This window comes from Anopheles funestus, chromosome X (assembly GCF_943734845.2).
Source record: "Anopheles funestus chromosome X, idAnoFuneDA-416_04, whole genome shotgun sequence".
NCBI classification, from domain to species: domain Eukaryota; kingdom Metazoa; phylum Arthropoda; class Insecta; order Diptera; family Culicidae; genus Anopheles; species Anopheles funestus.
The window spans coordinates 19773240-19797825 of NC_064597.1; the positions used below are offsets into that span (position 1 = coordinate 19773240).

General features: G+C 38.3%; 1 protein-coding gene and 1 long non-coding RNA gene across 3 annotated transcripts; both read right to left on the minus strand.

The window, feature by feature from the left end:
* Nucleotides 1-208: 208 nt before the first annotated feature.
* LOC125768900 (uncharacterized) lies at nucleotides 209-3240 on the minus strand. Of its 2 annotated transcripts, XM_049437222.1 has the most exons (4): nucleotides 2280-3209; nucleotides 1855-2212; nucleotides 1483-1790; nucleotides 209-1395 (listed from the first exon to the last, which is right to left on the minus strand). In XM_049437222.1, exons 1-4 carry the CDS (start codon nucleotides 2377-2379, stop codon nucleotides 209-211), a joined length of 1953 nt encoding a protein of 650 aa, XP_049293179.1. In that variant the 5' UTR covers nucleotides 2380-3209. The 2 variants fall into 2 exon arrangements, with proteins under 2 accessions (XP_049293179.1, XP_049293187.1); XM_049437230.1 differs by having other exon boundaries at nucleotides 330-1790; nucleotides 2280-3240.
* Nucleotides 3241-14058: 10818 nt separating this feature from the next.
* Nucleotides 14059-17794, minus strand: LOC125769712 (uncharacterized). The gene is made up of 3 exons (XR_007419085.1): nucleotides 17095-17794; nucleotides 16957-17018; nucleotides 14059-16880 (listed from the first exon to the last, which is right to left on the minus strand). It is a non-coding gene; the product is annotated as an uncharacterized LOC125769712 (long non-coding RNA).
* Nucleotides 17795-24586: the final 6792 nt, after the last annotated feature.

The following is a 24586-nucleotide window of genomic DNA, read 5'->3' on the forward strand; positions in this document are numbered from 1 at the left end:
TTAAAAAAACTATAACAACAATAACACAGGGAAAGACGTTACCAAAAAGTATAATATTACTACTGAATTGTTGATCAAAACATGTTTAACATGTTTAAAAGGTATGAAATATTATGAAGAATAAACGTATTCAATATATTTTTGAACTGAAAGATTAATGTTTAATATTTCTTAAATATATTACATATTTTATGTACATACATTAATTTTAATCGCTTACAATAGTATGAACAAGAGGAGTGAAAAAAAATTCGTTATTTAAGACTATACACACTAATTTACACTTAATATCGCTAACTAATACATGGCTTAATGTAGATGATACATCCGATACTTTTGCCTTATAATTATATATGATATCAGAGATAAGGGGATCTTCAAATGTGTTTTCTTTTATCAAAACTTTATAACCCTCTATTTTATAACCATCGGAGTATTCTGATGCGCTATGGTATTGAATTATTGTGTGGTCTTTAGTCAAAAACCATGAGTTTTTATTATTTTTGCGTAGTAAAAAGTTTTCATTCACCTGCAGTATGACTTCATCTTTTATCATTTTTATCATGGGAAATGTATGTTTTGGATCATTTGTAGCAACTTCCACTTCTTTTAGCTCAACTATACGGTTAGCAACTTGTGGTAGAGGGTGAGGCGCACTCCTGACTAATTTTTTGATAGAAAATAATTTGTTTTCGAACGGATATGTAGAAATATCACTTAATGGCCCAAACCTATGCACATCAACCAAAACATGAAGCAAGTTATGAACGTTACTGGTCACATGATGTTCATGGTAAATGTTGCCAAATTGACCAACAAACCTTTCCAGTAAGATACCTGCATATGCCCAATGCTGTTGAAATGTCTTGGAGGTCAGTAGTATAACTGCAACATACAATAGTTTGAAATGATCGAAAACTCGTGTGTTGAGATTGGCACTTAATATCGGAATGCTAACATGACGGAAAAAGTTTCCATACTCTTTTCCTTTCCAATACTTTAAATAACGCAAAGATCGTAATTGCCTATTCATTTCGCTTGGGAATTTAATATTTATCAGTTGCTCCGATATCATGCGTTGCTTAGAAGGTTTCCATTTTTTAAATGGTTTTAGGGTGCCAAATACCCAACCCCATAATAATTTTCTGACTATTCCTAAATCTATTAGATGAAGTAAGTCTGCTACTACAAAATTATAAATCATATCGAAATCATTGAGATCTAATAATGGACTTCTACATCTATAATGCTCCTTATACACACCATCTCGAAACTCTTTATCAGTACGGAGATCTGCACACACGCTTTGGTACACAACCTTTCTGGCGCTTTTCAAATGTGTTCCGATGCTCTTGCATTTCATGCAGCCATGCCTTGAACCGTGATATGCGACTCCTGTAAAAACAATTAAGAGCATAAATCAATGGTAATAGTTTTCATGACTACATAGAACACATAGATTGATCTCAAACACTTACTTACCCTTTAGAAATGATCGTGCCGGAGAATCAGCTATAATGGCATGTAACTGAATGTCGACCAGTTTTCCGTTGATGTTTGTGCCTTGATCCAGAAGAAAATTTAATTCATCAACCAACGGCCTAAGATAACTTTCAATATTATCTGGCTTTGATGACCCACAATAGATTCCAACAACCAACACTGGCATTGGTTTCAAATGAGGCAAGGACATAAGTATAGGCCACATCTCAGTCGGTCCACTGTTGTGTAAGGGCAATCCATCCATTGACAAGTTTAAAGCAATTAAACTTGTTGCAGGTGTCTCTTTGCTGAAATACAGAAACATCTGTTAGATTTGACCTTACATAAACAGGTAAAATCAAACATACTCACCCGAAGTAATGCTGTAAGCATTTTTCTACCCCATAGTACCACAGCTGCCCGCCAGCAACATTTGCGATTTGATTGGATATCAAAATTGGCGTTTTTAAAAATGTTCTCGCATCCTTAGGGAGGTTGAAATCAGTACTGTGGTCCAATAGTTTTAGCAGCGCGGTTAAAGTTTTCAGCGGAACATTGTAGGAAAGTGCCCACAGCCGAAGCAAATCTTTAAACGGTTTGTTCCCGAAAGCAATTTCTGGTTCACCGTCGTCGGATGGTTCGCTAGAATCTCCAGCATCTTCGTCCAAAAGAACTTCACTATTATTCTCGACGGCTTCTTCCATGATATCATCAGATGTTGTGGGAACGACTGCACAAACAAACAAACGAAAAAACGAATGTATGGCACTCTAATTCAACTACCATTGATATCTTACTTGGTGGATCTGATGAATTTGATTCACGTTGAAAGTTGGATTCATTAGCTTTTCGGATTTTGGCTAATTGTCCTGATTTTTTCAGTTTTTTAGCATACATGATGAAACACTTGAACGAGCGTAAACAATAATGGTGGCAGTTATTTCAAAACAAAACTCAAGAGTGAGTGCGAGAGAAAATGTGTATGTATAGCCAGGCATAAACAAGAAGAAGAGCTAAGGAAGAAACCGTCAGACGATATCGAACGATAGACACACGGGAGGAAGAGGTAATGAAACAGCGTTGGCGGGGGTAAAAATATTGCCTGACAGCGCGCTCTCCCATACAAACGGCAGAAAAATTGACAGCGTCCCATACATTTTACAGCTCGATTGTTGTGTGGGATGATTGCACGGCTCCCCTAACTGCTTGACACATTCCCCTATATGCTTGCAAAATTCTCCTAAGCGAGTGAAAAGTTCCACCAAAGCGTTGCAAACATCCCCTGAGCGGTTGAATCTTTCTCCATACCGATTGAACTGTTCCCTTATATGATTCGAAACCCTGTACGTACATAATAATACATAATTACTTACACTACAGTCTCCCCACTAAACGCAAACTTACTATTAATTGATTATTTACAATATTTTGGTCTCGGTTGGCCACGCAATCTATCCGATCGCCTAACTGACGAAGATCGTGATTCGCTAAGTTTACGTTTGCTTTTACTAGTATCTACTACGGGGTTATCCTTATTAAATTCATTTCTAGTAATATAAAGTTATATGCCAAGGAGAAGGCATATCGGTACTGGACCAGAGCAGAGGACTAGGCGTTATATACAGGCGATACGACACTCATAACTGCATGTGCGCACGTGTGTGTCAAAGAAACAGCATCGTGCGATCGGTAGCCGGTAGAATCGTCCTTTTTTTGTGCGAATCATCAAGTAATAAACACCTCATCGAGCCTCGACTCATCATTATAAATGTAATTCATTTTACTTTTCAAATTTCGTTATTGATTTTTATGCACTAATCTAATCTATCCATTTATATTGGTGGTGTAGGAGGTTCAGCTAACCTTTCTTATTATCATTGCCGGAATCTAACGCACTATTTCTTTAAAATGATTCCTATACATAAATCTTTCTCCGCTTTTAAATTCGATGCACTTCTTTTGTATTTTAATTTTAGATGTATCAAAAACTCTTTACCTGGTAACTTTGCCGTTAACTTACTTACCTCCGTAAATGGAGTGTAAGCAAAAATTCTCTGCGACGGTGATTCATTAGTCACCGTTGTCGACGAATTTCTGGAGTGTAAAAGAAATTTGCTTATTTTTCCACTCAACGACAAACTTTTATGCTTATAATAAAACAAATTTTTTTAATACTTACTTAACTGTCCTCACTCCTCTCTCGGCTAAACCGTTTAATTGAGGAGGATATGGTGGAGATTTAGTAACTTTTACTCTATAATCGCTCAAAAATTTTGCATATGCCTCTGAAATGAACGGAGGACCGTTCTCAGAAACTAATTCCTGAGCCATTCCAAAATGACCAATGAAATTTTCTATCTGTTATATATTGTTATTGTTAGTCTATCTGTTATATATCTGTTATATTTATTATAATTATATCATTCTTCTTCTTGTTGTACGAACGAGACTGTATCCTCCTCCTACCGACCAGTCGATTGAGAACACACTCAGAGGCTTACTCGCTCTATCTCTATGAAATCAAAACGGATTTCATTGATATTTTTTTACTGTCTCTTTGATTTATATTCTTTGGTTCTTTCCTTATATATATTTCTATTTTGTTTGTTTTTATATTTTTTTCCTTCTATTTGTGTTTCTTTTTTGGCAGTTCTTAGAATGGTCCAACTACTTAAGCTATCAGTATAAATTATTTGGTGTTGTATTCCTAAATCTGCTGCTATTTCTATTGCCTTCTTGGCTGTTATTTCATTGTTGTTATTGATGCCTTATTCATTATTTAAAAGTTAAAGTACCATCTTTTGTATTTACATATTCCCATATTTACTTCAATTGCGTTTCCATTCGTATAAATACTTGGTCTATTTTTTATGTTGCTTTCTACTATTTGTAACGTAATTTGTTTTATCTTTGTTTATTGTTTTTGTTTGCTTTCTTTTTGTTGTTCTATTACTTTATTTTGCCCTTAATTTGAGTATTTATATTAATGTATTTTTCGATATCATTTGTTTTTGCTATTGATATTTTATCCAATATTTCTTTGTGTTATTTCAATAGTTCATCTTGTTTGTGTTTTTTTTTCTTTTTTTGAATTGTTTTTGGTAATTTCTTTTATCGATTTTCTTTCTGCGGGGCTAAATGTATACGCATTTGTTATTTCTTTTAATGCTATGTATTTTCTTCTTATTTTGAGCGATATTTCTGCGTTAACTGCGTGTAACGAATTGGTTGGTGTGGTTTTAGTGCACCCTGAGCATTTTCTTAGTGCTGTGTGGGTGACTGTGTTTAGTTTGTTACTATTTGTAATGCTGTTGTTTAAGGTTAATGATGATCCCCTTTCTATTAGGCTCTATACAGTGTTCTGGCGTTTTGTGGAGAGATACTGTTTGAGTTTGTGCATAAAATTTCAATATGTGAAGTCTTGAATTGCTTTGTTTTTATGTGTTCAATGAGTTTGTTAAAGCCTAGTTTTTTGTCTATTATCGTACCTAGGTATTTGTACGTATTTACTTTTTTATGTCTTTGTTATTAATTTTCAATTCTATATTTTGTTTGGTTTTTCCCATCACCATGAGTTTTGTTTTTTCTGTGTTAATTTTTAGATTGAGCGATTCCAATTCATTTTCCAATTTTCTTCAGGCTTATTTGTAGGTTTCTTTGTAGTTCGTAGTCATTACGCTGTAACTTGCTGTAACTATCGCAAAATCATCCATGTATTGCACTAACTGTATGTTTTTTAAAGCTATTTAATCTTTTATGTAATTTTCTAGTATAGATATTGAATAACGTTGGAGATAAAATATCTCCTTGAGCGAGTCCGTCAGTGATTAATTTTCTTACAATTGTATTATTGCTATTTGTGAAATTTACTGTTAGCTATAATTTTTAAATGTTACATGAATTATCTTTGAACTACGACGAAGGAACTTAACCACGAACTATAAACACACACTACTTGACGCTATAAGGATTGACAATAAGGGTCAATTAGAATGAACTAGGATGAATTTACATGTAAAAACGAACTCGGACAAATGAATACACAGTTGCAAACAGAACGGCGCCAAGACTGCACGGGTTTCTTTCCATACATTTCTTACCGCGATATTCTACCAGTTTTCGAGAGTTTTTCTCACACTATTGGTTTCAATTGTTCTAATTTTTAAAATTATATAATCCATTTAACTATTTGTGTGTGCGTCTATTAATGCGTCTATTAAGTTTAAAAAAAAAAGTTCTTTTAGAGTTACCTCATTAAATGCATTTTCTAAATCTATAAATATTATTCCTTTTCTTAAATGTCTGTTTTTGTTTTCTGTTATGATATTATAATGATAGTTTAAAGATAGCATGTTTGAATTGATCTATTTTTCCTGAATCCGAATGATGTTTCTGATATTATTTTATTTATTGAACAATGTTTGTTTAAATTTTCCAGTACTGCTGAATTGCTTACCTTTATCAGTGTTAATATTTAAGCGATTATTCTATAGTTCTCTATTTTTTGTAAGTCTCTTCCTGGTTTTGGGATCGCTATCGCTTTTATTGTGTTGTACTGTTTTTTTTTTAATTTTTCCTCTCTGCCACATATCGTTTATTTCGTTTATTATGTTTTTTGTAGTTTTTATATCTAGATGTTTTAACATTTTTTTATTATTTCCTTCCATAGTTCTAGATCTATCAGTTGATCTGAATTGTATTTCGTCTATACGGAATCCTTTCACTTTGTTGTATACTTTCAACTGTGGATCTGAATTATTCCTCCAACCGTTTTTCACTAGTTCGTACTCCTCTTGAATTCTCATACCTTGTAACTGATATTTCGTTCGTAAGCTCTGCTCGTCCAATTCTCGGACTAGTAAAGCGCATTACCCGCGACTTTAATGACCCCCGGTGTGTCAGGGTGCTCTTCTGCTCGCTGGTCAGATCGAGGCTTGAGTATTGTTCAGTTATCTGGTCTCCGACCGCGAGGAATCACATCAAGCGAGTTGAACAGGTACAGAGGTATGATATGTTGGTACAGAGGTACCAGATATGTTTTGCGCATACGCTCCGGTGAACCTTCCTCTGTTCTGCCCGACTATGAGTCCAGATGTCTTGCCTTGGGCCTAGAAACTTTAGAAGCGCGCCGTTCTATTGCGCAATCTTCCCTGATTGCGGGACTCCTGTTGGACTGCACTGATGCCCCTGATCTGTTGTCTGCTATTGCTATGCTCTGTACACTCCTTCTCGCTCCCTCCGTTCTCACCCTCTTTTACATATACCCTTATTCCGTACTCCCGTTAACTCCTCCTGCCATCTGTTTGATTTTCACCTTCCTCTGTCATCCTATCGTGCTCGCCTTCGATCCTTTCTTTAGACTACTTCATATACTTCCTTCTTTTTCGTAGTAGCCTAAGTTCCGTTAGTCGTTTTCTTTTTCTTCAGCGGGTATTTTTTTTAGAGTGCTAGCTATAAGTTCATGTTTGTGAAGCATTGTTGCAGACAAGCACCGTAATAAACAAATAAAATAAATAAATAAATACTACACTTACATCTAAGGCTTACCTAAACTTAAGACTCTACATTCTCCCCCTTAAACGAAGTTTACTTTCTACCTACGCTACTTTTATCTTGGTTGTCCTTCCAATGTTTTCCAGTTTTTCTGTTGGTGGTACGGCGGGGACTTAGTGACTTTTATACCATTTGCTCTTAAGAACGAGAAAAACTTTTCTGAAGTAACAGGAGGACCATTATTTGGTATGATTTCTGATAATCCAAAGCATGCAAACAATATTTATAGCATTTCTATAACATATTCTGCCTCAGTACTTTTCATAATTTTTCCCTGCATATACTTGAGAAAACTGTCGACTGTTATGAATAACGTTAGTACGTGTGCAATAATGCACTCTTTGAAACAGACGCATACATTGTACCCATTTGGTTGTGACTATTTCTTTTTTGTACGATTTGTCTACACTGGCAGACTTGACATGATTTTATGTACTACTCGTAATCTCTATCCATGTTTTTCCACCATACCACCCAGGATGATGGAATAGATTGACTATTGTACTGTATTTCAACTTATCTGGCATTACTACTCGATCGTTGAAAAACAACACTCCATCACTAAACTGTTACTAACTTTAGCATAATCATTCAACTCCCATTTCAAATTGTTCGACCTTTCATACTTTACATTTTTGTAGACTTTTTGCAAAATACTATCTAACTTTTGGAATTGTTTGACCTACTCAATATTGATAATTGAGGAAAACGAAATCGTATTTTATTGTGTGAACTCATTTTTTATTTCTAAAACCTCTGCTAAAGGTAATCTACTTAACCTGTACACGTTACCATACATTTTCCTCTGAGCTATCACGTATTCATAATTGGCTAATAACAACGCCCATCGGCGCAGCATAGGTACTCTTTTTCAGTTTTCAAAAATTCTGACTTCTTTTCATTTATCTTCACTTTATAGATTTGCAACCTTTTTAAATATTCGCATACATACTCTTTGCAAGGTTTTTTGTTTTCTCTACCTACTAATCTACAATATTTGATCTATTATTTTTGGAAATATTGCAGGTGCTTGTGTAACCTTATGCGTATTTATAATACATCTGTATGTGAATTGCGAATTTTGCGAATTTTCTGGTAACTTTACTTGCAAGTACGCTACTGTTAAATCTATTTTGCAGAATACTGTCCAATTTGCAATTTTAGCCAAAATATCATCAGTCCTCGGTAATGGGTAATCTTCTATCATAATATATTTATTTATCGTAGCTTTTCCAGCCAAACAGATACGTATTGATTCATCAATTTTCCTACAACCACTGTAGGGCTCGCCTTCGCTGATGTACCTATTACGTAGGAACTAGTATACCGTCGTTCACTAATTTGTCCGGATTGGCTTCTACTCTTTCTGTTAATGCGAACGGCACTGATTGTGGTTTATGGAAAATTGGTGTCTCTCTCTCTCTTCTTGGCTTTAACCACTTTACAGGTCACGCCGGCCATTTCTGGCATACTAGACTTCTTTTTACCACGTAGCCGGATAGTCACTCCTTGCTACGGGGGGACGGTCCGGATGGGATATGAAGCCGATCCTGCCGTGTGGACCGGCGCCGTATATCACATGCACCACCGTTCCGCCCGGAAAATTGGTGTAAAGTTAGGTTTTAATACTAAACTGGCTTCAGACCCTGCTATCGTTTCTTCATGATTTCCGTTTGTTAGTCAAACACTTTTATCATTTCTTCAAGCCATTTGTCTGTTTCGATTTCATTTCATGTAAAAAAATTTCGTCCAATCCAACGTGTGTTTGTTCTAATTTGACATAACTAAATTCTTCTCGATATACACTCTCCAGTATAATCGTATTACTCGTACCTCAGTCTATACACAGTTGTACGTCGGCAACATGACGACACATGACCATACTTTTTACATATGAAACACTGCCACATACGCGCAGGACTTGTTACAGATGTGGAAGATAACATAATCCACAGACATTTGCTCTCCTTTTTAGGTGCACTTTCGAACCGACGCTTCGTTTTTCGATCGACAGCTTCCCACGTTCTGGCGATATTTTTTGTTCATTGCAGAATGTTAACTCGGACTATCTCAATCCTTCATCTCGGACACCAGCTACTAGTTAATATCGCAAGCTTTCCGTCAGATAGCACGTTTGACGATAGTGCGACCGCTTTTAACTCTATGATGTACTCTGCAATCGATTGATCCTTTTGCAGACAATTTCTGAAATTGAAACTGTTGGAAACTACAATTATAAATCTTATGTTTATTACGTTACAATAACGTAAAAGGTACAAGAAAATAATGGTACAATAACACGACCGGCTAGGCTGCTGGCTAGAACGAGCCAGCGACAGGCAACCCTGATTGCCGTATACAACATCTCCATATTTTAATACCGTATGGCGGTATGGCTCATTCCACTGAGGCGGTCTACGAATCCTCGTAGAGCGACGTAGAGGCTGTACCGGCGTCGACGATCCGCTGACGGCTGTGGCAAACCCTGGAGATGTTGCCGATCGTTGTTCTGTTGAGGACGGCGATGATAAATAATCTGATGACGACGATGGAGATGATGGAACTGAGGACGTCGACCGCGATCAGGTGATCCAGCTACCTGTGTGTTGCGTTAGACGGTCTCTTCTCTACTTGCTGTTACTCCATCTATATTTATATTCCAAGCGTCCAGCAACACGTCCAACATGCGAAACGAACGATTCGTTTCATTCGGCTTACTCAGACTCGCATCATGAACTCATCATGAACTCAGACATCATCATGAACTCGCGTTTGCAACTGGTAGATATGGACACGCAACGATCGGTTACCTTCCGTTATGATCTCATACATCACCGTACCTAATAGTTTCTCTATTGTTCCGGGAACCCACTTCCACTTATTACGAAAATACTGCTTCGCGTACACTTTATCATTTTGTCGGTATTCCCTTAAGCAAGTCTTTCGCACCTATGCCTAACTTGATCGGTGGTTTCAACAGTTCTATACACGTACGCATTCTACGATCAAACATCAACTCCGAAGGAGATTGTTTCCGATCCAACTGTTTTTTTTTTTTTTTTTTTTTTTTTTTTTTTTTTTATTAAAACAATACAGATTTAGCTTAATACTATGTACCTTAAATTAGATATATCTAGTGAATTTAGTGCAATTGATTTGTTGTTGTTTATGAATTCTATGTATCGAGAAAATATTTTAAGTAGTTTTGATTTCTTTTCTTTTTTCCAGTTTTTTAGTTCTGGTTTAGTAAGTTCGTCGAATGTTGGTAGTATTATGTCTAATTCAATTGCAATTGTTTTCAAATCATTCCATAGTTGTTTTACTCTATAACATTCTATAAATTTATGTTTCAGTGTTTCTGTTTCCCCACAAGCGTGACATTTATCGTTATCTGCTATTCCTAACTCATATTCTTTTGATTTGGTCTTTATTTTTTCATTAACTAGCATGTAGTAAGTGCTTCTTTCATTTGAGTTCAGGCAGTTGTTGTTAATATTCCTCCAGATAGATTTCCAATTCATGTTAGGATATTTTTGAACTACGTGTGGTATGGGCAAGTATTTCAGGATATTATTGTGTATTTGTTTCGCTGTTAATTTTATGTTTGATGAAGTTGGAAGGTAAGCAGATTCTTGGACTATTGTGGCTATACATGGATAGTAACTGGGGAGTTTGGAAATACAAGGTGGATTTTCAATATTGTTCAAAAATTTGTCAGTAAATGGCATGTATTTCCTTTCTTTTAAATGCCTGGACTTAAGGAGAGATTTAATCTTTTGGTCGGGAGTTAGCAAATTCAACCCACCGTTCGCTTTGGCTAGAGCTAGTTGTAGTATGCTGACTCTAAGTCCACCTCTTGGCCACATAAATTGACCTAACATTGAGGTGAGTTTGGCTATATGATGTTTATTTGGGGTTAAAATTGACCCAAGGTACCATAATTTAGAAGTTAGGAATGTGTTAGCTAATATAGCTCTCTGTGGTAGATTGATATCTCTCATTTTATGCTGCCACACTAAGTGAGCGAATGTTTTGGTAGTGACATCCCAATTCAGTTTAATTATTAGTCTTAGTGAGTTTGTAAACCATACTCCTAGTATTTTAATTTTAAGCTCTGTTGTAATCCAGGCAGTATTAATTATTGTTGCATTATTCACTAAGCCTATGTCTATCCCCTTGGTCTTTTCTGTGTTCATTTTGGCACCAGATGCTGCACAAAAAGCGTCAAAAGTTTGCTTGATTTTTTCTATTGTGCCTTTTTCTGTAGTAATTATGGAAATATCATCAGCATACGCATTTATAATGTCATGTTGGTTATTGCATATCTCTTCTAATCTTTCAAGAAGAGGATGAAGATATATTGCAAATAAATGCATTGCCATTGGGTCACCCTGACGAACTGATTTTCTAATATGTAATTTTGGTTTTAAACTACCGTTTATGTAGAGTCTTGAATAAGACACAGAGTTGATTTCCCGAATTTTATCTATAAACATTTGATTTATGCCTACGCTAAGCATGCTATTGTACAGGAAATTGTGATCAACTCTATCAAAAGCTTTTGAGAGATCAAAAGATATGAGTTTTCCCGTTTTTTTTAGCTGGTTGATTTCTAATATCTTATCCTTGATAGAAAGGACAGCTTGGAATATGTTTTTTTATCTATTACTGCATTTTTGTGAATTAGTTAATACTGCGTGTTCGTCTAAAACTTTTGTTAATCTTGTTTTGAGAACTCTACTAAATATCTTGTAATCGGCATTTGCTAATGTAATTGGTCGTAGAGATTCTATATTATTTTTTGAGTATTTTTGTTTTTTTATGAGCACTATTATGCCTTCGGTGAAATCCTCTGGAATGTATTTGTTGTTTGCGTCATTGATTATTAAATTCAATTCCTTATGAATTGTGTCAAAAAAAATTTCGTAAAATTCATTGGGTAGGCCGTCTTTTCCTGGACTTTTGTTAGAGGGTGCTTGTTTTATGACCTCATAAATTTCCTTTGTTGTTATTTCATCATTTAGTGAGTTGTTTATTTCACAGCTTTCTGGAATTTTTTGTTTGCATGTAAAGATATTGTTATTTGTAATATTATTATCTGTGTCAAAAAGTGATTTGAAGTGATTAAATATGAAGTTTTCTATTTCTGCTGGATTTTCAATTAGGTTATTGTTATTGTCGTATATGCTGACGATATTGGCACGTCTTCTATGCCTTTCATTGATATGAAAAGTTGAAATATTCTCCCCTGCTATGTACGTGTTATTTGGCCTAATGTAGTTTTCTGTAAGTTTTCTTTGTAGGGTCAGCATTTTACCTTTGATTTTGTTAATGTTGCTACGTTCATTTTGATTTCCATAATAGTTGTTATATGCGTTATTCAGTTGCTGTTCTAAGCTTTGATATGAGGTGTTATATGCTTTGAAGTATAAACTGTTTTTCCACCTAAAAAAAGATTGGATTTTGGGTTTAGCAAATTTAATCCACCAGTCTATCCAAGTATGATACCATTGTTTTTGTTTTGTCCATTTGATCCAATTACGATGAAATTCAAGTTTTATATCTTCATTGACAGTGTTCTTCCTGACTGCCCATAGTTTTTGTCTTAGGATAGGTTGTCCTGTATCATTTGGAATTCCGAGTCTAATTGTGTAAGCTTTATGATCACTGAAAGATACACTAATGTTGTCAACGCTTCTTAGATTATTTCGTAGGTTTTTTTATATATATATATCCTATCTATGCGAGAGGCTGAGTTGTGTGTGAAATAAGTGTATTCTGTTGTGGTTTTTAAAAGATCCCAGCTATCATCCATTTTAAGGTGCTGCATCGCATTTTTTAAAGCTAAGCTGTAGTTTGAAACTCCAGTAGCATCTTTTTTTTTTAATAATGCAGTTGAAATCACCGGCAATAATTAGATATTCGTGTGGTTTTCTTAGATAATATGCTAGGGTGTGCCTGAAGAAATATTCTCTATTTTGTTTTTGTTGTGTACCAGATGGAGCATAAATGTTAACTATTTTGAATTTGTCGTTAATACACAGTGTGATTAATCTGCTGTCAATGCTCTTTTCTATATTAGAATATTTTAATCCATCACGTATGGCTATAGCTGTCCCTCTTTTATGGTGATCGATGTTTGTGATCGTAATTTTTAATGTGTAGATTATTCTCGTATACTTCTTGCATGCATACTATATCTGCAGCCGTCCTGTTAATTGTGGACTGTAAGCTTTCTATCTTTGTTTTACTTGATAGGTTGTTTAGATTTATCGACAATATTCTCAAGCTGGTATTGTTCATGTTAGTGTGTGTAGTGGGACACGTCATTGGGACGCGTGTTTCCTACCTCTGTGAGCGTTATCGCTTTTTTTAGATAGCGTGTTCTGCCTCTCTTTGACTCGATCGCCACAGCATCAGTAATAAGCCTCTCTGCTTGTCTCTTAGCCGATGTCGATCTTTCTCTTTCGTTGGTCTGCTTATCGTTTTGTTTTGTCGGACTCGTGCTCTTTAGTGGATTCGCTTTTGCACCTGGAGTATCCGTTTGTACCCGGTTTGGAGATTCCACTTGTAAGCTTGATGTATGATTTGTTGGTGTTGGTTCTTTGGCCGTTATCGTTGCGTATGATGGTTTAAGTTGGTCGTTCACCGTGGCTTTTTGGCCAATCAGACGATTGTTTTGATTGCACGTCATTCCATGGTGTACATGGAGCTCACAATAGCGACAAGTTGGTTTTTGTCCTCGATGTGTTGCAAGTGAGGTTTCCCCGTTGATTTGGACAAACGAGGGAATTGGTTTTGATGCTATTATTCGCACGAAGCGATATCCGTTTGGCAGCCCAGCAAATGGACTTGCTTCTCCCCATTTACCTTCGGATACATTTAGCACTTTTCCATAATAAGAAAAGAAATTGACAATATTGTTGTCAGTGGTTCTACCGGAAATGTCGTGCAATTTAACAAGCACGGCCCCATCATCCATTGCGATGGGAATAGCATACTCCTGTCCTAGGCAAAGCATCGTGTGCTTTCCATCGTTGTTTTCGACGATCTTTAGAGCCACGCTCTCGTCCTTTAAATCTATAAAGGCGTTGATGCTGCTTGTACGCAGATGTATGCGTACAACTTGTTCTTTTGTTAGTTGCAATTTAGATGTGATGAAATCCATCACATCTTTAACGGGTGGCTTTACTGGTAGATGTGAGAAATCTACTCTCAGAGTAGCTTCTCTCTTCTCCATGTTGTCACTGTATATTTTTCACTCCTGATTTACGTCCGTTCACTTCGAGCTCTAGAACCAAACTCGACTGTTTGTGTGGCGTACTACGATATGTCATTAAAAAGATATCTAAAGCCTCTTGTTCTGTCTTACCTTCCCGTTCCATTTTCCTTAACGCCCGTTTAAACGTATCTACGATTCTTTGCGCCTGTCCGTTTGACTGCGGATGGTAGGAGGCCGTGCGCAGATGTTCAATCTCGTTGGTTGTACAAAACATTTCAAAATCCGCGCTGGTAAACTGCAACCCATTGTCGCTCACTAAACGACTGAACAGACCTCGTAGTATCTTAATGGTTGCGTTTGATGCAATGGTTGTAGTCGCCACTATCTCCGGCCATTTAGAAAACGATTCAATTACAGCCAGCGTAGTCCACATGTACTCGCTGCCGCGGAGCAGTTGATTCTGGCCTTGAGATTGGAATACTATCAGCTGGTGTGTTAGCAACTGCTGCACATTGTTGGCATCTTCGGTCCTTTTTATCGACATCACATTCTATTCCGGGCCAATATACATAGGTTCTAGCAAAGGCCTTCATTTTATCCATGCCAGGATGACCTTCATGTAACTGCTGCAAGTATTTCTTCCTCTGAGGTCCAGAAATTACTAACCGCTCGCCAAAAAGTAAACATCCGTTTATTTACTGTGGACAAAGACTCGCTTCTGACTTGGAAGTTTCGCAGCTCTAACTTTTCTACCTTCTTCTTTGGCCAACCGTATACAACAAAATCTAGTACCTCTCTTAGTAAAGGGTCTTTGTTAGTTTCACGCAAGACTTCTCCAAACGTCAGTGGCATTATTTGCGTTATAATGCCTATCACGGCCCGCACATCCCTTTCTGTTTCGACACTCGCAATAACATATTTCGGATCGGGTTCTGATAGTTTGCTATCAAGCGAGACAGTACGTCGGCATTTCTGAACTTCTCCGTTGACACATATTCAATTTTAAAGTCATGCATCAGCAGTGTTAAAGCACAAAGTTGCAATCTATTCACCGTTTAGACTGGTATTCCCATTCGCGAACCAAAATTCGCTGCAAGGGTGCATGATCGGTTTGCAATGTAAATCGATGTCCGAAAATCATTCGGTGGAACTTAGTAATCGCATATATTAACGCGAATCCTTCGCGATCTGGTTGGCTGTAACCCATTTCCGTTTTTATTAGGGCGCGGGATTCATGTTGAATTATTTTTATAGCTCTGTTCGACATTTTGTAGCTGACCGTGGCTCCAATACCCACTGATGATGCATCGGCCGCTATAATTATCGGCTTCCTCGGAACGTAGTATGTCAACAGAAGATTGACATTCTGGACTCTATTGCCAATAACCATCTTTCTTAAGCAAGTCATCCAGCGGATATCGTAGATTCCTCATCTGGGGCACAAACTTTTCGTAATAGTTTATCGCCCCTAAGAATGAACGTACCTCGGATGGATTCTTCGGTGTGGGCATATTCACGATCGCTTCTATGTTAGAGGGATCCGGGCGTTGACCTTCGCAATCTAAAATGTGAGCAAGATATTTAATCTGTATTTGTAAAAAAATACACTTCTCTGGTCTGATTTTGAATCCATACTCCCGCAGCTTCGCTAGCACTGCACGCAGGTTCATCTTGTGGCTATGTTCATCAGCTCCACCGATGACTATATCATCCAGATACACCGGCACATCCTTTAGTCCAGCCAGCATGGTCTCTATAAACTGCTGAAAGGCACCTGATGCAACCTTCACTCCCGGCGTCAGTCGATTGTACGCATACAATCCTCGATCCCTATCGACAAACTGCTCGCCTGAGAGTGAATTTCGAGTAAAATTCACGGCTTCACAAGCGGCTTCACAAAAGCTTCACAGCAGATCTTGTGAAGCCGTTTTTTGAGAGTGTGTGCGTGAGATTCATTATTTCATGAGCGCGTTTTCGTTAGGTTCATTTTTACGCTGTAATGTTCATTTTCAATCGTTCTTTCCGCACCGTTGATTTTCAACGGTGCAATGAAAACATTTTTTGTTTTTAACAAATATAATATTATTTTTTTATTTTTCCTGGTTTTATGGCAAGCGTAAAAAGATAACAATTAACATGTAGTGTTTTAGAACCATAATAATATCAACATCTTACGCTTCATACCTTTTTTCTATTCTTATTATCTACATAGTTTTAGACCATACCTCAGAAAAATTCCAGCATCCATCCAGACAGCGTACAATTTTCAACGCTCGTATTCTGCGCCAGCTTAGCCATGGGTTTCTAATCCTGGTCCACATTATTCTGCCCACGATTTGTTACCGTTTTCATAATCACGCGGTCTGGTTCGATCGGTGCAGCATAAACAATACATCATCGTGGACATTTTCTCCATTCCAAGATCAAGTTTCGAAGAGATTCATATCCTACATCAATCAAATAGGTCCTGGCGAAAATTTTCAATGGAATTTTCAGCGTGTTTCGAAACAAACTAACATCGTGCCTTTGAGTTTGTTATCGTGTGCGATCTGGATTTCATTTTGACCGCATTATCACGCGATGTTTTGCATATTTTACTCCATTTTGTATCTGCAAATGGAATCTAAGACCGATATGGAAGAGATAAAAATACGTATGTTAGTTAAGCATTAACAAACGTTTTATTTAGGCATACTTACGTATAACAAACGGCGAAAAACAAGGTTCCAACCAATAATAATCTCGTAACGAGTGGCGATTCCTGTACATCTGCAAGAAGAAATAAAATTATTGATTATTTTCTCTACAATTTTTTAAAAGTATAACATATTACTTACCTTAGTTAGTTTATGATTCGACCGACCTTCAACTTTGGCGCAGTATATTATCGTATACGGAGGATCAAAGGCTAGCTTTATCGGTCACGGTTTGTAGAGGTGCTAGGTGCAGATAGAACATTGTCTCCTTCGAATTTGAGGCGTAATTCTTACGGAAATCAGATGTGTACGGAGGACTGAACGTGTTTTGCCTGAAAAAGTATGCTTCATTAGATATACATACGTAAAACAATACAACAATCGTCCAAAAGAATGGACAATACTTACCTGAAGGGACTGTTAATTGACTGATAGATTGCCACAACAAACCAAGGTCACGCACTGTGAGCAGAGCGAAGAAAAATCCAATCCAGCGCCTATGTAGAGTGTCAACAAGAGCGGTTTCCACTATCCTGTTTGTTGAGCAATGAAAATAAGGAAGATTAGGACACTGACACTTCTTCGAGAATCGTTAGCTGCGATACAAACCAATTTAGAACCGATTCGCAGCAAAAACAACCAATACTAAGGTTGGCTTGTCTTTCACTTCCATTGGCAGGTGCATACCATATTCGAGGACGACTAACAAGAAGTATGAGTCAGCTGCAAGAGGAAGAGGAACGTTAAACCGATTGCATAAGACACCATTGGCAAAGGGGTAGCCTACCTTTGAAGCAGTAAGCCAAAGGGACGCGTGGGCGCAGTTAGAAAACACGCGTTTTTCTCTTGTGACAAAGTATTTCACACTACGGCACTTGAATCCTTCCTGCTTCCTGAATTTGTGTACACAAAAACCTCTAGATATGAGGACCGTCAACTGTGGCCATATATCCCCACGCGTTATTTTCCAAATGTCTTGAAACAGTTTGTCCTGCCTCTGCATCGTCGTATTCAGCCGAAGTCTGCTCCAACAGGTTATCACGCTGGCGGTACAACTTACCAGTGCCGTCACAGGAACAGCCTTTTAGAACTAGAAATGGAACAACTTGGCAAACACTATTTCACAATCGAATACACAGTCCACGAACTGACGCAATCCACAATTCACGAACTATTCCCGTATGAAAATGTACAGCGACCGAGCGAAAACAGAAAAACAGATTTTTAGCCTACTACGACCTTTTTGAACATTCATTCGACACACGCCGAACTCTATCGCGATACAGCGAGCCACGCACACACTCTCATTTTGGGGTGATTCGAGCAAAATTTTCACCCCCTTTTCAAAAAATTCATCCATCGATGAACACTTTGTCGATAGGGATGTGTGTTTACTGTTAGCAGTTCTCTGAACTCTTGTTCCACTTCGACCTGAAGAACGGCATCGGTGAGGTCTATCTGACTGAACATCGATGAATTCGCCAACGTTGAGAAAATCTCTTCCGGCAACGGAATCGGGTACTGGTGGTGCTGGAGAGCATTATTTAACTCTGTGGAGTAGTCTCCACATATGCGTATACTCCCTTTAGCATTGCGCACTACTACTATAGACGCAGCACAAGCACAGTACTCCATGCTCTGGGTTGCTACGAGCACTCTATTACACACCGACGCCAGCGGTACATCTTACAACCCGAAAACATCCATCATATCTGCACCTATCAATATTAATTGTTCCTCAGTCACTCGCACTACACAATTTTCCGTTTGTTGCTTCAAAGTTAACTGTGCACATAATTCACCTATGATTCGCAGTTTGATACCCGACGTCGTCTTTGCTTTCACAGATGGTGGACGCAATGGCGGTTCGCTGATTTTTCGCCATTGGTCTCTCGAAATTATTGAAATATCTGCACCAGTGTCCACCATCATCTTTACGGATTCGCCATTTAGTATCACGCTCACATGACCTTTGCCTTTGCTCATAACCCTATCAACTACAACCGTTCGCACTTTACCATACGATACAATGGTACAATGACCTTCCTTGTGGCCATACTTGTAACATTGCTTGTACCTGTAACAGCCATAAGCACACTTCCGAGCATAATGTCCTTCCCCGCAATGCCAACACTTTATCACGGGTATACTGGCTTTATGCTGTGCTCCTTGCTCCAAGCGGTTATGTTGCCTCTTTTGAGCAATTCGCTCTCGTTTCCCGTCTTTCCTGATGTTTACCTCCTTGTTTTCGCCCCCGTTCATTACGATGTCTCCCTTTAAATCAACAATCTGTTGACATTCCTCGACTAACTGGGGCAATGTGATTGATCAGTTTCCTCTAATCTGCTTAAGCAATCGCAATCTTACTTCGGCGTCGCTATCGTCCTTTAACCCGCACACGAATAGAAAACACTTCAGTTGTTCTAACTGGAAAATTTTCCAAAAAAATATGTTCCATGGTGGAATGAATCAATCAGATTAGACATCACGGATAGAAGGAGAGCACTAAGGAAACTTAGGAAAGGTAGCAGAATTCAGAATAATCCTAATGCCCCGCATCTTGCATCTGCTTATCGGAAAGCTAACCTGATAGCAAAAGCAGAAATAGAAAAAGCGAAAAAACTAAGTTGGGAAAAATTTGTCGCAAGTGTAAACCCTTCACTGTCTTGCAAAGACATTTGGAGGAAAGTGAAGTGCCTATCAGGAAAAGAGCAAGTTTCCTTTCCAACGCTTGTGAAAGACTACTCAGGCAGGGGTAGCTGAACTTTTCGCGCAACATTTCTATGAGGTTTCCGCCACCTTCAAATATCCTTCCTCATTCATCAGACAACAAAATATCCGGAATAAATCTAAAATCTCCTTCCGCGATACAAATAAGGAAATCTACAACAAAGATTTCTCGTTAGAGGAATTAAACTGGGCGCTACAAAAATGTAAAGGAAATTCTGCCGGACCTGACGACATTGGGTACCCTCTGCTAAAACAGCTTCCTGAACTCGCTCTAAAATGCCTTCTAAACATATACAACAACATCTGGAATACTGGTGTGATTCCAGCTAAATGGAAATCCAGTTTCATCGTCCCAATACTAAAAGCGGAAAAATAACCACTGCGTAGATAGCTATCGACCAATCTCCCTATTATGCTGTATCAGTAAAGTTCTGGAACGATTAGTAAACAGACGTTTAGTTCTAGAATTGGAAGGGAGAAATCGCATTTGATCGCACCTGGCGCCCGGGCATACTTGAACAGCTGCGTAAATGGGGTTTAGGAGGACGTCTGACTAATTTCATTCAGAATTTTCTCACCGACCGTGCATTCCAAGTTCTTATAGGAACTAATATATCAAAACAAAAGACATTAGAAAATGGTGACCCACAGGGAGCTATACTATCACCTATCCTGTTCCTTATAAGCATGGAATCCTTAGTCTCATCTATCCCTACTAACACACATACTTTCATCTACGCAGATGGCATTACTTTAGTCACTTTGAACATATCTGAAAAAGATAACAGAATTAAACTACATTAAATAAACTCTACAATTGGTGCTGTAAAAATGGGCACAACCTATCTCCCACAAAAAGCAAAATCTTACACATTTGTAATAACTCACATAACAGACCTCTCAAAGCTATAAAAATCAAATCAAACCTTGTTCCTAATGTTAGGTCAGCCAAAATTCTTGGAATCGTGATAGACTCCCGACTAATTTTCCGTGAACACTATCTACACATAAAAAAAGGAATCAAAAGTAGACTACATCTTTTGCAGCTACTAGGCTGTGGAAGGATGCGTTCGTCTAGGAAAACGTTACTCGACATCTTCAACAGTTGGTTCGTCCCTAAACTGCTGTATGGTGTTGAGTTTGTCACCATAGGCAGCACAGATTTTGCGTGCAGACTGGCTCCAATATACAACTCTGCTTTAAAAAAGGTAACAGGTGCCTTTATCACCAGCCCACTAATGCTGTGCTGTGTGAAAGAGGCCAGTTACCATTGAAGTACGTCATAGCGTGAAAAATGGTCAATGCAGCCGACAGACTCCTTGAGAAGGGTCTGACTGCAGACTCTTTTATCAAAAGATCAAACAAGTTGTTCTTTCTACTTACAGGTCACAATCCACCAAAAATCACCCAACTCATCATCAATTCCAGCCGACCATGGTTCAATAACAGTCCACAAGTTGATTGGACTTTACACCGACTGTGCGAAGCAAGAGCCAACAAAATACAAGTTCTACAACTCTTTAACACTAGAACTACCAAGCGTTTAAAGCGTTTTTCGTTTGTGGTTAATTTTTAAACAATTTCGAAGAGTTGGAATATATTTTATTGTTTATTGGAGATCGTACGATCGAATATGTATGTGAAACTCATGTTTCACCTACCTTAGAATTGTTTAACCCTAAAAAATTATGTGATGAAAATGAAGCGTTCCAGTCAAAATGACTGGTCCGGTAGTTCTAGTGTTAAAAGACTAATAGCCGACGAATACAAGATCTTCAACAAAATATACACTGATGGTTCAGTCGAGAATAGCACTGCAGGTTGTGGAATATCCTCAACCAATACCAGCTGCAGCATCAAGCTTCCCGAAAATACTTCAATATTTTCAGCAGAAGCTATTGCTATCACTATAGCATCCGAAGAAGCTACTGTCGGTGACAGACCTAGCGTTATCTTTACAGAAAGCGCTAGCGTTCTGAAGGCTCTGGAGAAAGGCACCATGCGAAACCCTCACTTGCAACCGATTGATTCTGTATCTCTAGGCCGATCAATCGTCTTCTGTTGGATACCGGGACATAGTGGTATACAAGGCAATGAAACAGCAGACAGACTCGCAAACGAGGGAAGACGCGATAAAGAACTTGTCGATGGAACAATCTCTAGAGCCGATGCGTCGGTTTTATACAGATCGTTGCTGGAACAACACTGGCAAAATACGTGGAACAACTCGCACCTAACAAACTTAAAAATAGTTAAACAATCAGTAACACCGTGGACCGACCGACCAAAAAGATCAAAGGGTTATAACAAGACTAAGAATCGGCCACACACGACTTACCCACACGCACAGGCTGAAAAAAGAATCTCCTTTCATCTGTTCGTTTTGTGGCATGGAAATGACGGTTTATCATCTCCTAATAGATTGCTACGGATATAGCAAAGAAAGGGAAAAATATGGGTTTGGGAATACATCTTGACATTGTACTGTCTAATAGACAACCAGAAATGGCAAAACTTCTGAACTTCTTAACAGAAACTGGACTTTACGACGAATTATAGTTTAACACAACTCGTTTTTTTTCTTTTTCTGATACTTTCGTGTGTTAAGGTGCTGGGCAACGAGCGCTGACAAAAAGATGACAAATTTTTCAAGTGACAAAAACAGCTTGTCAACTGCAAAAAATAGTTTTTCGCGTGGCCGTGCACACATTTGTACACTTTGACAAAACATAGCAACCCATGATTGACAAAATTTTCATCATCTTCAACGTACACGAAAATTCAACGCGATGGAAGCAGTTTTACAGTAATTTCGGCTTCTAATTAATTAATTAAGATGGTCTGTGTCCTTGCAGGGATGAAATATAGTTAATTCAACAAATGAGAACACCGCAATGGTCAGCAATTCACGATATACGAACGTCAAAATTTTGTCAACTTTTTGTCACCATTCTTGTCAACATTTTTCGTGGATTTTCCACAAAATAAAATTTTGTCAAAAGCTCAAAAAAGTGACAAAAGCTCCGTTTTGACAAATTTTTCACCTTTTTGTCAGCGCTCGTTGCCCAGCACCTTTACAGTTTAGCATAATCTTGATTTTTTTTTTTTACTTTAGTGTTATTATAAGCACGTATATTTGAACATACACATATACACCTCATCTCAAGAGAGGCGAATGAGCAAAAGCCTCGTAAAAACAGAACACCAACAACTTCAATTGTTCTTCCGTTAACACCACGAGTTCAGATTCCACCACACTTTTATTCACTCGGCAGCCAAATGCCACATAGTCCTTCAGCTTTGTCTTTTGCAGTTGAAGACACTTAATCCGTTTGCTCACCTCCGACTCACGGGGACCAAAAAGCGATTTCAACTTACTCACCGTCTCGGCAAAATTGAAATCCTTAGGCTTACTGGGCAGCACATAGCTCGCGTATCGTTCGTGCTCGAGTAAACCAAGCTTCCTCAGCAGCAATCGCACCTTCCCGTCGTCTTCCAGTTCATGCGCATCCTTCTCAAAAAGGTCTTCGTTTCGTGAAAACCATCCTGTGAAAGTAACACTCTCTTCAGGATTGAAACGAAAGTCTTTGATCTGGCCCGCCAGCACATCACTAATCTGTTCCACATTCACGGGATCCTTGCAGCGTGCTGTTTGCCAAATTTCTGATTTGAACTTTTCTTGCTGCTTCATAAAAATTTTTTGTTGTTCCTGCATCATAATTTGCTGTTGTTTAAAAAATTCATGAATTTGGGGCGGCCTGGTGGTACATGTGATAAACGGCGCCGGTCCACACGGCCGGACCGGGTTCAAATCCCATCTAGACCGTCCCCTCGTAGCAAGGACTGTTGAAGGGTGGACCTTCCTAGGTGCAGACCTCGCGAAGGTTAGGCCTTTCCTCACCTTAGGCCCTACACGACTCAACCGTTTTAGCACTAATTTCCGCACAACCCGTTAGTGGTCCTCTCTTTCGGGATTCTATACCACAGTTTGGGGAAATTAGCACTGATCGGATACTAACCCGTTAGTGGTCCTCTCTCTCGGGACTCTATACTGCAGTTAGTAAAACGTTTAGAATTTTTCGGATTCAAAGCAACGACTCAAACGATTGCTGATTAACTACTGATTTTATTCTACATTTTTATCTCCTTATATACTAATTCCGCTTCCCAGTCACGCGTTTGAAATCGTCAGATCACGATTTCATGACCAAATATGGTCATAAAAATGCCATAAATTTCATCCTAATCACGTGATTCGATCCTGCGGGGGAGTGTCCTATCGTATGATGTTTGTATCCGCTGCGTTACACCAATACACCTGCAGCGGGAGACGATCCGTGTACTAAGCTGCGTGCGCCTTTGGATGCTGGGCTCGGATGATCGATGACGTCATGATTCCCCCTAGGCGTGGACTCTCGCTGAACTCAGAATTGGTGGGCGGTGCTTACGCCGAGCTCTCCTAGTAAACCCGCGTGTAGTTTTGGGTACGCGGCTCACTGTGTCAATGTTGCGTACGCACACTTGACTGTATGCGACAGTGACGCAACAAGCACTGACTATCCGGCTACGTGGTAAAAATAGGTCTAGTAAGCCAGAAATGGCCGGCATGACCTGTGAGGTCGTTGAAAGCCAAGAAGAAGAAGCTGGCTGACGAGGAATACTTTTTGGCATTACATAATTTTAACAGTTTTTCTGAAATGTTTTGTTACACGTTTAAAAATGTCGCTGCATAATTGAAATATTATATAAAATTGTTTTTCCTATAATTATGAAAGATGTCCATCTTTCCCACAGTGTCCGTCTTTACATACCTTCCCCGAAATACAAATATATTTTGTATTAGTAGATATTGTTTATTAGTACAAATTTTATTTTCTTTTTTATATGTTGAATTAAATTTTGT